This window comes from Benincasa hispida, chromosome 10, assembly GCF_009727055.1.
Source record: "Benincasa hispida cultivar B227 chromosome 10, ASM972705v1, whole genome shotgun sequence".
NCBI lineage: Eukaryota > Viridiplantae > Streptophyta > Magnoliopsida > Cucurbitales > Cucurbitaceae > Benincasa > Benincasa hispida.
In genome coordinates, this window is record NC_052358.1 from 12,160,910 (window position 1) to 12,172,336 (window position 11,427).

At 32.2% G+C, this 11,427-nt stretch overlaps 2 protein-coding genes and 1 long non-coding RNA gene across 5 annotated transcripts in view; 1 reads left to right on the top strand and 2 right to left on the bottom strand.

Annotated features, from left to right (window-relative positions):
* Window positions 1-282: 282 nt before the first annotated feature.
* LOC120089337 lies at window positions 283-1,575 on the bottom strand. Its single transcript, XR_005485149.1, has 3 exons — window positions 1,439-1,575; window positions 1,145-1,299; window positions 283-563 (listed from the first exon to the last, which is right to left on the bottom strand). It is a non-coding gene; the product is annotated as an uncharacterized LOC120089337 (long non-coding RNA).
* A 4,628-nt stretch (window positions 1,576-6,203) lies between these two features.
* Window positions 6,204-11,427, top strand: part of LOC120088335 (early nodulin-20-like) — an 11,988-nt gene continuing 6,764 nt past the window's right edge. The window contains exon 1 of the mRNA XM_039045558.1: window positions 6,204-6,844. Within this exon, the coding sequence (XP_038901486.1) occupies window positions 6,320-6,820 (501 nt within the window). The 5' untranslated portion in view covers window positions 6,204-6,319 and the 3' untranslated portion in view covers window positions 6,821-6,844. The remainder of the gene's footprint in view (window positions 6,845-11,427) is intronic.
* On the bottom strand, window positions 7,356-10,649 carry LOC120088334. 3 transcript variants are annotated; one of them, XM_039045557.1, is made up of 9 exons: window positions 10,213-10,649; window positions 9,902-10,100; window positions 9,633-9,793; window positions 9,370-9,532; window positions 8,822-9,119; window positions 8,629-8,701; window positions 8,463-8,559; window positions 8,102-8,181; window positions 7,356-7,875 (listed from the first exon to the last, which is right to left on the bottom strand). In XM_039045557.1, exons 1-9 carry the CDS (start codon window positions 10,276-10,278, stop codon window positions 7,627-7,629), a joined length of 1,386 nt encoding a protein of 461 aa, XP_038901485.1. In that variant the 5' UTR covers window positions 10,279-10,649; the 3' UTR covers window positions 7,356-7,626. The 3 variants fall into 3 exon arrangements, with proteins under 3 accessions (XP_038901485.1, XP_038901482.1, XP_038901484.1); XM_039045554.1 differs by having other exon boundaries at window positions 9,633-10,100; window positions 10,213-10,529; XM_039045556.1 differs by having other exon boundaries at window positions 8,463-8,553; window positions 9,633-10,100; window positions 10,213-10,494.

Sequence of the window (11,427 nt, forward strand, 5' to 3'; positions counted from 1 at the left end):
ACCAAGAGGTTAAAAATATCTCAAAAGATTATTGGAACCTAACTATGAAACATTAGACATTTGTGAAATATTAGTTAGGTAGAAAACTAATTCCCGGAATTTTTTCGGTTTTAAACACTCATATCAATATTTGCTGGGCTGGTAGGCTCTTTCATATGTGTATTTAGTCCTACGTGAATTGGGATGATCAGTCCTACTGGATCAAATGAACTGGCCAGTAAAATATAAAACATAGATTTAGAGATATTATTTGCATATTTTTCTTTTCTCATTAATTTTATAACGTTTTCTATTTCTTCATTATCACTAGTACAAATTTAGACTTTAATATCAATTTAAAATTGACATTACAGGAGTACAATGTTGGTTGTCAATCGAAATTGAAGATTATGTTATTAAAGATCTTCAATGTCGGCTGCCTAATGTCGGTTAAAGATATTAAAGACAACCGACATTAAATACCTTTTAATAACACTTTCTTGATATTAAATGTTTGTTTTTGTGATAGGCAATGTCTGTCATGGTTTACTTGCACGTGCAAATCAATGATATTTCTCTTTTACCTGTATATGCACGAAAAAAAAATCTTCATTTTTTTATATATATATAACTCAACTTACAATAAAGGAAGTGACAAATTATTTAACGAAATAACTTATCAAAAGTTACATTGATCAATATATTCATACAACTATCCGTTATTATTGTTCAATATAACACCAAGTAACCTATCAATTATTACTAAAGAAAAAAGAGTAGAGAGGAATGGGGTGCTAATCTCCCATCAAATCACTAACTATCACGAAGCTCTCGTTAGGTTTAACTTCTTGCACATCAAATGTCTATATTGTCAATTATTACTAGTGACCAATATTTTAAAACTTGTGCTCTCTGAAGCATTTGAGCAAACAGTTTAGGAGCATATACAAAATAATTGATTTTAGTATTGTATTTCAAAACTTTATCTAAATTCTTCCCAAATCTCCCATATGTGCATCATTACAACAAAATAAAACCAGAAGCCCATGAGAACACAAATCAAGAAAAATGCAAACAAAAAATAGTGCTAGGCGATTCCCTCCATTTTTGCTTATAGAGTACATCTGGATAGAAAAAAATTAGGAGAAGAAATTGAGGGAACTACCTAGCTTGAGATGCTTAAGCTCGACGGATTTGATGTGAGGACCTACCATCAAACATGTATGAATCTCAATCCATCAAACCTCGGTGCAATTTCTTTTTCTTTAACAAAGAATCCGAGCCACAACCTCTGTTCGCACCAGATTCTGAAACAAAGCCCTAAAAGGAAACACAATCCACCGAACCAAATTAAATTTTTTTTTTTTTTTTTTTTTTTTAAAAAAAAACCATTAGGTCATGAAAATTCCTCAGAATCGGAAAACGGAACATTCGAAATCAAAGGCGATGGAGATAATACCTATTGAGAGGGAGGATAAAGAGAGAGGTCGTGATCTCCACTAGAGGAGGAAGAAGAAGAGGAGAAAGTCATGGTGGAGGCAGCGAGAACGAAGGCGAGCTGTGGTGTCTAAAATCTCTGCTGGTCCAGTGGTTTCTGTAAACATATTATTATTAATAAAATAAGTATTATTTTATAAATATTTACTCAATTGAATAAACTATGTATGTAGAGACATACAAGTAAATCATGGCTTAAGTAATAATCTAAATGATCGGTAGTAGACGGATAAATGAGGGATACCTTATTCTAGTGACACTATGAATACGATTTATATTAAATTATAAATTATATGTGATATAATTGATATGATGTAATTAAATTAATTAAATTATATGTGATATAATTGATATGATGTATTTGATACACTATTTGATTTGAGGAATTAATATAAATATGATTTATATTAAATGACATAAAATAGGAAAAAAAAACTATGGTTTATATGTTGCATATGATACAATATTAAAACATAGGTTATAAATATAATATGATAAGTTAGTTATTATTTATTTATAATATATTAATTATGTGATAATTAATTATTCTTTTTCTTAATAACCAACTTGAGTGGGAGCTTTGCGGTTTATGGTAATTGTGAGATAAAAAGGAAAATAGTTTTTTTTTTTTTTTTCCAAATCGAGAGATCATTCAATTTGGTATCATCTCACAAAAGAAAAACTATCGAGTAAAAGAGTTTTACTAAACGATAGTATTACACAACTTAAAGATCAAGTGTCGAGTATTCTATACGATAGTTACTCGTTGCTACACGATCGAGTAGCAAGTCTATGAGATAGACTTCTTTTTCTACACGATTAAGTATCAAGTCTATACGAGTTCCTCCATTCCTCTATCCAAAGTCATACAGAGCCCACAACTTCTAGATTCTCACACCGAGAATACCAAAGTAACCTTTGTGTTGGTGTTCAGTTCTATTCGAAGGTCAGGATCGAGTTGTACTCGATTGTGATCGAGGTTCTTCTAGTTGTCCATTGAGATCAAGTTCTGATCGTTACGTTCGAGTTCGTGCTGTTGGACGCGTTGCTGAACGATCGAGGGAATACGAGAAGAAAGGTTCTTCAAAGGTATTACACAGATCCCTTGTTTGTTCTCTAAGAAGCATGTTGTAATTTACTAGTTATGCATAATCTGTTCTTTTTTACTGTAAATATTTGTGTTCTTTCTCAATGGCATTTGGAACGATCCGTTTTCGCTCACTGGTTCTTTAATTTAGAGTTCCTTCACGAGCAACATGCAGAGGCTTTCATGGTGGTGGCGAAAATTCGACGACGACCGTCAGATCTTAACCGTTCTGGGAGGGAATGAGGAAGAGGACGAACGACGTGCGAGCGGTAATGGTGAGTCGAGAAGTTCCATAGGAACACAAGCATGTGGGAGGGAATTCGTGAGGGTGAGAGGGGGATCGTGTGCGACTGGTGAGTGGTGAAGTTTTCTTCTTATATATATATAGAGAGAGTAAGTAAAACCCTAATTTTAACTAAAATATCACTTTTAAACTGACATTGTAGCTTCATTAAACCGAAACTATTACATCGATTTAAAACTAACAATAAAGATTTGGTTTTTTATTTTTTTGTTAAAACCGACATTTATGCCTATTTATTTCAACTAACATTAAAGATTTGGTTTTTTATTTTTTTGTTAAAACCGACATTTATGCCTATTTATTTCAACTAACATTAAAGGCCTAATTTCTTTTAATGATATAACAAACATTTTATTTTGTTTTTTTAGTACATTTGGGATAGCAAGATTCAAACCACGAATCTTGTAGTTTCTACTTTCTAGCCTTTGATTTGATATTATATAACAAACGTTGAGGCAAAGGAGTCACGTAGCATATACATATTCGTCCACAAATAGCAAATTTCATCTTGTCAAGGTAGGGACAGCATTTTCTGGTTTTGTAAATACTTGAGTTTAAATTTTTCTTATATATTGTGGGGATAATTTTGTAAAGCATGTATTTAAATTTTTCATTAATTTATTACATATTTGGTCCGGATCTGTTTAGTTATCGATCCCAATTATGTTTTACTTTTTACATATTCGTTCCATTTAACAAATATGTGTTGGGCAGATAATTGTTTTTGAAATTTTTTTAATATTTTTTATTGTATTTAAATTTTGAATTTTAGATTTTAAAATACAAAATTATAATAAATAAAGCTAAAACATATTTAAAAATAAAATATATCATATATAAACTTAGTTTATGTATTATGTAATATATTATAAATTATATAATATTACAAAACAATAATTATATATTTTTAAACATAAAACATGTTCATAAATACATTATAAATCGAACCAATATTTAGTGGTAACTATAATACTAAACATATTTTAAACCACTGTTTAAATCATAATACAATTTTTTAATTTTATACCAAAGGCATCTCTACAAAGACAATGAACAATGAGAATATGGATTCTGATTTATTTAAAAATAAATAAATAAATAGATTCTATTCTATGTTTTGAGATTCATTGAGTTAACACACAACCTAAATTTTACTTAGGAAAACTATTTTTTAGATTATGTGATACAAACAGTACAAATTCTGAAAGCAAAATTTTTATATTTTTAACTTTTAAACTGCAGACATATTAAATAAAATAAAAACATTTAACAATACAATATGTCAGGTTAAAATCAATTACAAAATAACAATTATATAACTTTTTTTTTACATAAACCATATCCATAAATAAATTAATAATAGTTTATTGTCATATATATATGTGTGTGTATATATATATAAAGGATGGTCAATGAAATATCGATGGATAACTATGGTTAGTTTTTATGATGTATAAATATATTGTATCAAAAAAAATTTAAAAATTGGTTTAAATTAGAATATAATTTTTTAATCAGCTTTCGAACATATATATGAAAACATAAAATACTTTTCTTTGAATTTAGATTTTCTATCAAACAGACTCTTATGTTTTGATCGAAACCATGATTTTCAAATTTATACTTTTAGGGAACGTTTGCTGTGCATGTTTGGAATAGTAAAGTGCCAACGGGTTAGGTTTAGGTAGCCTAGGTTTAAGAAAACAGTATTTGGAATGCAAGTTTTAGAAGTCTGTGTTTAAGAAATTTGTGTTTGGAGTGCAGACTTGGGAAGTTTGAAAATGAAGGACAAATTTATAATTTGAGTTTGTAAAATATTTTCTTATATTTAATACATGGTTAGATTTTATATTAGTTCAAACTTATCATCATTAATTATTTTAATATAGTTAAGTTTAAAATAAACTAACAAATTTAGAAAAATATTTGTTTTGTTTTGTTTTTGTTTTTCTTGAAACGGAGATGTGACTAAATTTTTTATAATTTTATTTAATTGATTATTTTAGTGATTTGTTATTTTGATTTTACAAAGTTTTGAGATAAAACTTCATTAATTTTGTAACTTTAACTAATTTGAAAACAATCGATTTTTTTATGTAACATACTAACTTCAAATTGAAATAAATCAGTATAAGTCCTAAATTAAATTATTGAAATATTATAAAATTTTCTTTTGTCAAATTACACTTGAGGAAAAAAATCATAAAGTTTGAGTTTTAATTTTTATTTACAGCTAAGTTGTTAACAACATTTAAATAAATCGGTGTATATTTGACATGTGCATGAATAATACAATTTATATAATATGTTATCTTATGTACCGAATAATATATTTGATGTATATTATATTTTTTGGTATATTTATAAACATGCCAAAAAATAAACAATGATATATGCAATGTATATTTACATTTTTTACTATATTATCAATATATTCGAATTGATTTTCAGCTAGTAGAAATAGAAAATAAATGAATGAAACATTAATTTTAACTAAAGAATGGAAGATGGAGAATTAAAAAAATAATATAATAATAATTATAAAAAGAACTCTAAAAGAAAAAAAAAAGATTATAAGAAAGTGAAAGTGTATTTTAAAAAATATTATTGTAATTAAATTAAGGGTTTTTTTGGAATGACTTAAAGAAATATTCGACGGGTCGGGTGGTCGGAGATTGGCCGCCAACAATCATTGGAGATGGTGTCCGAAAGTTGGTCGACAAATTTTTTAAATTAAATTAGAAAAAAAAAATAATGGTAACTTATGAATTTGAACATAATTGAATTTATGATGTGTAACCCATCCCATTTAGATTTGCTGTCAAAGAGGTTATCTATTCTATCACTTATCTTAAGATATAAATTTTCAAAAATATATTTGAATCCGTTTTAAAAACCACAACTAGATATGATGATAGGATATAATTTCTTGAAAAAGAAATTTGAAATTGTGAAAAAAAAAACACACCATTTTTTAGAATTAAAACAAAAACCAAATCGTTATATTCGGATTACTTTGTCAGATTCTGCTAACAAATTTATTGTTCTTTTTTTTAAAAAAAGAAAAAAAACAAAAAAACAAAGATAGAGCCAGAGGAATTCCTTTTTGATGATCGTAAAATCAACGGCCCAAATTTCGAGTCAATTATTTTTCTCGTTTAAGAAATTATCTATGTGGCTCACGGTTTTGCTCTGCCAGCGCGGATCCAGTAGTCGTATCACTATCAATTTTAATTTTGAAAATAACAGCCTACGTGGCATTCTATGATTGGTTCATTTGTCTCTCTTTCTCATAATATTTCAACCGCTTTATATATCTATACTGCTGCTTGGAATTGGATCTACTTTATTTTATAATTTTTCCCTCACCGACTTCGATTTCTGTCCCACATTCATTCATTCCCTTCTCTGATTCTCAAAAATCTTCACAGATTCTTCTGCTCAGTACGACAATGGCGAAATCCATTCCTTTCTGTTCTCTTCTTTTCATCTTCGTTTCGCTATTCATCAATGTCTCTTTCTCTTTGGAACTATCACAGCAACTTCCTCCTTCTCCATCCCCCGAATCTCCTGAAAATTCTCCTCCACTACCTTCCCCTACTCCATTCCCTCACGCTCCAGCGAGTTCTCCGGTCGAATCGCCTCTGCATTCTCCTCCTGCGCCTCCTCCCTCAGATCTCACTCACAGTCCATCTCCGTCTCCGTCTCCGTCACCGTCTCCCTCCCCTTCGCCAACGGCCGACAGCGATTTCAGTAACAGTACTTCCAGTGGCGGTGGAGAAGACTCCGAAGCCTCCAAAGGCGGGATGACTGGAGGAAAGAAGGCTGGAATTGCAGTTGGAGTGATTGCTGCTGCGAGTTTCGTTGGAATAGGAGGATTCGTGTACAAGAAGCGTCAAGATAACATTCGTCGATCTCAATATGGGAACGCTGCTAGGTCTTCGTTCTTGTGAGTTATCAGGAACTGAATGGCGATGGTACGGAATTTTCTGCTTAATTAGAAGCGTATAGCATTTCCATATTGATTAACCAGCATTATCATTTTATTTTGATTACGTAGTTTGGTAAACTCATCGTTCAGGAGGTTGCTTGTAGCAATTCGTTCTATAAGCTAATTTTGAGTAGCAGTGTGATTATTTTTCCATACGATAGTTCTTAGCTTCTTGCTCATTCAGTTCGGCATTGCCGCTTTCTTTGTCAATCCGTTTTGTTTCCAAACGTTTCTTTACTATAATATATCTTCTGCCTGCTTTATTTATCTCTTGTTTAATTGCTCAGAAATTTCGGGAATTAGATGTTCGTAGTTCTTACTTGAATTATCAGTGGGGATTCAAATTTATCGATATCCAATTGCGTCTTCCAGTTTTTAATTAAGAATAAATCAATTGTCCTTTTCCATCTATACCAAGGGTTAATATTATTCCAATTTCACAATGGAGAACCTGTGATTTAATAATGCAAACTGCAAACTAACATTAATTTTAGATCTCATTGTTTATATTTGCCAGCATATATTTATTTTAGCTTAAGAAACCTGAATTACACCTTGTGAAAGCGAAATCAACCTCAAATTCACTCTGTGATTTTCTCATGTTCCTTTTATGGACAAATTTGTGTCAAGTCGACAACTTCCAGAACCATGGCATAAAGTCTATACAAGGAAACTATGGTTCAGGAAAAGTCACCACCTAGACTAACGAAAACCATATACAATACATCAAAAAATAAGATAACTCACTTTGGCCAGCACCGTTCCAATTCAACTTCTGGTTAATGTCTGGACAACCGGGTGATGCTGGCGGGGTATAGCATTGTGCAGCGAACTTATAGCTATAGGCGATCGTACCGGTTGTGCTATTCTCTGAGATTCGAGGTGCTGTTGTGGTGATGGTAGCCGCCATCGACTTCTCCATCTTAAAAATTCAACAATAATTGAACTTCCACTCATGATGATGCCAAACCCAGTTAATGTAGCCAGTATGATAGCCAAAACTGCTTGGACACCAACCTGTAAAGCCATTCTTAAACTTAGCAAAATGAAGTCTTGAGTCAAAGCAGTATACATAGAGGGGAGTGATGTAAATAACTATTGGTCTTATTCATATGAAGCATCCTATTATTTGATGCAGTTTCAGATTGCGCCGTACAATAAGTGATGCAGAAGATACCCAGTCCCTGCTAATAAAGCTATGTGGTTTAAACTAATAGGAAAAATAGATAGCTTTAGCTCTTACCACGGAGTAAAATATGTGAGAGAAGAGAACCACCATTGCAAATTGAACTGTTGCATATACCCATATAAATCGTCTTTTCACTACAAAGAAGAATTTTGTTTAGGATTACTAAGCAAACAGTCTGCAATAGCAACAAATAGTCACAGAAGAATCCTGAAGTGAACATATCAGACAATTCGTTTTTCGGGCTTGTTGAATATCAGTGTAATGTAATAGAATAGAAAATACGAAGTGAAAAGATGCTCTACTTCAGCACTATTTCATTGGACATCACTCTATTTTGTCACAACGATTCTGTTTTGTTATAGCTCTAATCAGATTTCGAATACTTAATATTTTCTTATGGATCTTGCTAACCTACCCATAGTTGAAGAGGTCATCGACGAGAGTAGACCCAAAACGCAAGAAAATGGAAGTGAAATGGCAATTGCACTGGTGCCCATTTTTGCAACCTGCATCTGAACATATTACAGAAGACGTGACAAATGATGGATTTAAACTCAAAACTCCATAGTTGCTACTCTTACCAGTAGTTGCTCAAGAAAGCAGAAGTACGCAAGTATGCTAACAATCACAAGCGCGGGAAACTCCTGCCAGACCCTGATTTATTCAAATACAATGGGGAACATTACGGATATGGTAACTCGGGAACGATATACCTATGATAGAGATCAAATAAAGAGAACACTTCAAATTCTGTAACAACAGATAGTTGCTGACCTATATCCATTAACATTATCCTGCTGAGTTCTAGCTACCCCGAATACTTGAGTTCGAATGCTCTGGACCTTTAACAAAGTTACAGGAAGATTTTGAACCTCTTTCTTGCAAACGTCACACGTTTTGTTTCCCTTGATACTAAACCATTTAACTGCACATTCTTGGTGAGCCAGAGCAAGTGCTCCTTTGCAGCTACATTCCATCTTTAAAGTCTCACCTCCTTCACACAATTCAACCATGCAAATTCTACAAACAGCGTCTTCTTCAGCGATGTCTTCACCATTGGCATCTTTAGTTTCTGGACCACGAGATTGAAACGAGACTGACATCACTTACTCATTGAAGAAAACAAACTTTTGTTCTTGATTTGATTCAAAAGAGTTGTTTACACTTAAATGTTGACAGACCAAGAGAACATACATATATATTTTTTGCTTCTCAGCAAGATCATTGGATACTAATACGATCCATGAATATACAATTACCAGTTACCACCTCTTTCCTGTAATTAAATGGGGACAAAACAGTGTAAAGTCTGGTCAAATTACCTATTTCTACTGTCGTCGAAGTATTCAATGTCATATCCCCTTCCTTCGGTCGTGGGGTTGAAGGAATTACACGAAAAAATGAATCTGTCCTCCTTATACTTCTACCCTTGTTATTGACTGGAAGAGAAAGAGAGCGCGATATCCGTTTCTGAGATCCTCTTCTCTGCACAATAGAATTGCAATCTTTGTCAGGTGATGATGCTATGATAATTCAACTAGGTCAGCTTCACCACTTAATAAAACTCAAATTAGCAGGTGCTTACTACTGATTCCTGTTCACTCCCTTTGTTTTCATCATGTGTAGATTCTGGATTAGAATGAGCTATAGGAGTTACAGGTAGTGATGAAGCTTGGTTCGACCTAGGTGTAAACATCGTTGCCACGGACAACAAGGGCTTTAAAGCCTGAGGCTTCTCATGTGTCCCTGAAGACGAAGAAGCCTCAGAAACAAGGCTGGACACGGCCTCAACATCCGAGGAACTTCGGTAAATGAAGCTAAGTTTTGGAAAGAGAGTTTTGATAGATGATTTGCCTCTGGATGAAGATGGCCCTGAAGATCCACTAGCTATAGCATCTGAAGAGGAGGTAGGTGTTAATACAAAATTCACTTTCCTGGGTGTAGGACTTGATGTTGGGGGCATTTTTATCGCAACAAAATCCATCGTTCGAGAAGGTATCTCAAGAAAAAGATTCCTTCTCTTCCAATGGTTAGTCCCTGCCGAGTCCCCAGCCTGAAAAACACCCGAAATGACACACACCACACCATTAAAAACACTAACCTTGCAACAGCAACAAGAATCATACTGAATTTACAACATACAAGAAGATTGAAAACACAAATACCTTCTGGAGAGAATCTGCAACTGTCCCATCACTTGAACTCATAACATTTCCCTCAACAAAACTCATTCTCAAATAATTTCCCTGCAAATCAAGCAAAGACGAACATGAAGATGGAGAAGATTTGCAGAGAAAATAATAAGGGGAAAGAGAAAAGGAAAGAGAATCATGAAGGTTTAGGCAAAGAATGGTGGGCAATTGTGGCCTACTACACCACTTCCCTTAACACTCCACTGCTTATGCTTGGTATTTTCTTAGCTGACTTAACTCAAAAAAAAAAAAAAAAAACCCACCTTTAGAATCTGATTCTCTATCAAAGAAAGTCCTCTCCTTTCATTGGGAGATTAGTTGATTGAAAATTATGACTAGCATAAGCTTTTCTTTTGAAACAGGGTTTAATCTTTTCTAGTGTAAATTGTTTCCACTATTACCAACCTATGTTTTTGGTTTGTAGTAATGGTGACGTGTGAATTAGTTCAAATCTAAAGAGATTAGCATTTATTTAATGAGGTAGAATTTTATTTTATTTCCTTAGTGGTATGAAATGAATAAAGTAGGAAAAAGGAAATCGAACGAATCTCTTTTTGAGTTGAAACTTTGAGAGAGAGTGTGAGACATTATTATTATTAAGATCAAACTCTAAATATTTTTTGCACCCAAAAATGTAGACGTTTTTCATATGTTATGATTGAGTTGACAGTTGACTTCTCCAATCAATGCCACTTACCATGCTGCCTCTCTTTCTCCTCCCTTTCCTTTTTCCTTTTCTTTTTTAAACGTCAATACTACTCTTAAAAAATTATTGGCTAAATTATATATATATATATATATATATATATATATATTGTGACGATGTTTCAAGTACTTCTATTAGGTCACGTTTATCAATCTATAATGAAAATTGGTATAATCATAAATAGAACTACATTGATAGATCTATTGTAATAAGCCAAAATCGCAAATGTAATTGGATATTTTTTATGGTGTTTGTTTAGAATTATGAATTTTATCATATTTATTGTTATTATTAGTTGTAATTTTGGATTAGTTAAGCTTCTGTTATATTTTCTGTTGTATAGATTTGCTTCTGTTATATTTTCTGTTGTATAGATTTTGTTAGTTTTGATTTTTCAGTTACATTATTGGTGTATAAATACTGGCGGTGAGGAAATGATAAAATATGGGAAAATAAATTTTCTTTCCCTTTACTGATATATT

Bases quoted from the DNA above. Each gene is read 5' to 3' on its own strand.
- LOC120088334 (XM_039045554.1), bottom strand. From the start codon at position 10,278: ATGAGTTTTGTTGAGGGAAATGTTATGAGTTCAAGTGATGGGACAGTT. The intron at 9,533-9,632 runs GTAAGCACCTGC...TCTATTGTGCAG, and splicing joins GGAGTGAACAGGAATCAGTA to AGAAGAGGATCTCAGAAACG. The intron at 8,702-8,821 runs GTCAGCAACTAT...TGAATAAATCAG, and splicing joins GATAATGTTAATGGATATAG to GGTCTGGCAGGAGTTTCCCG.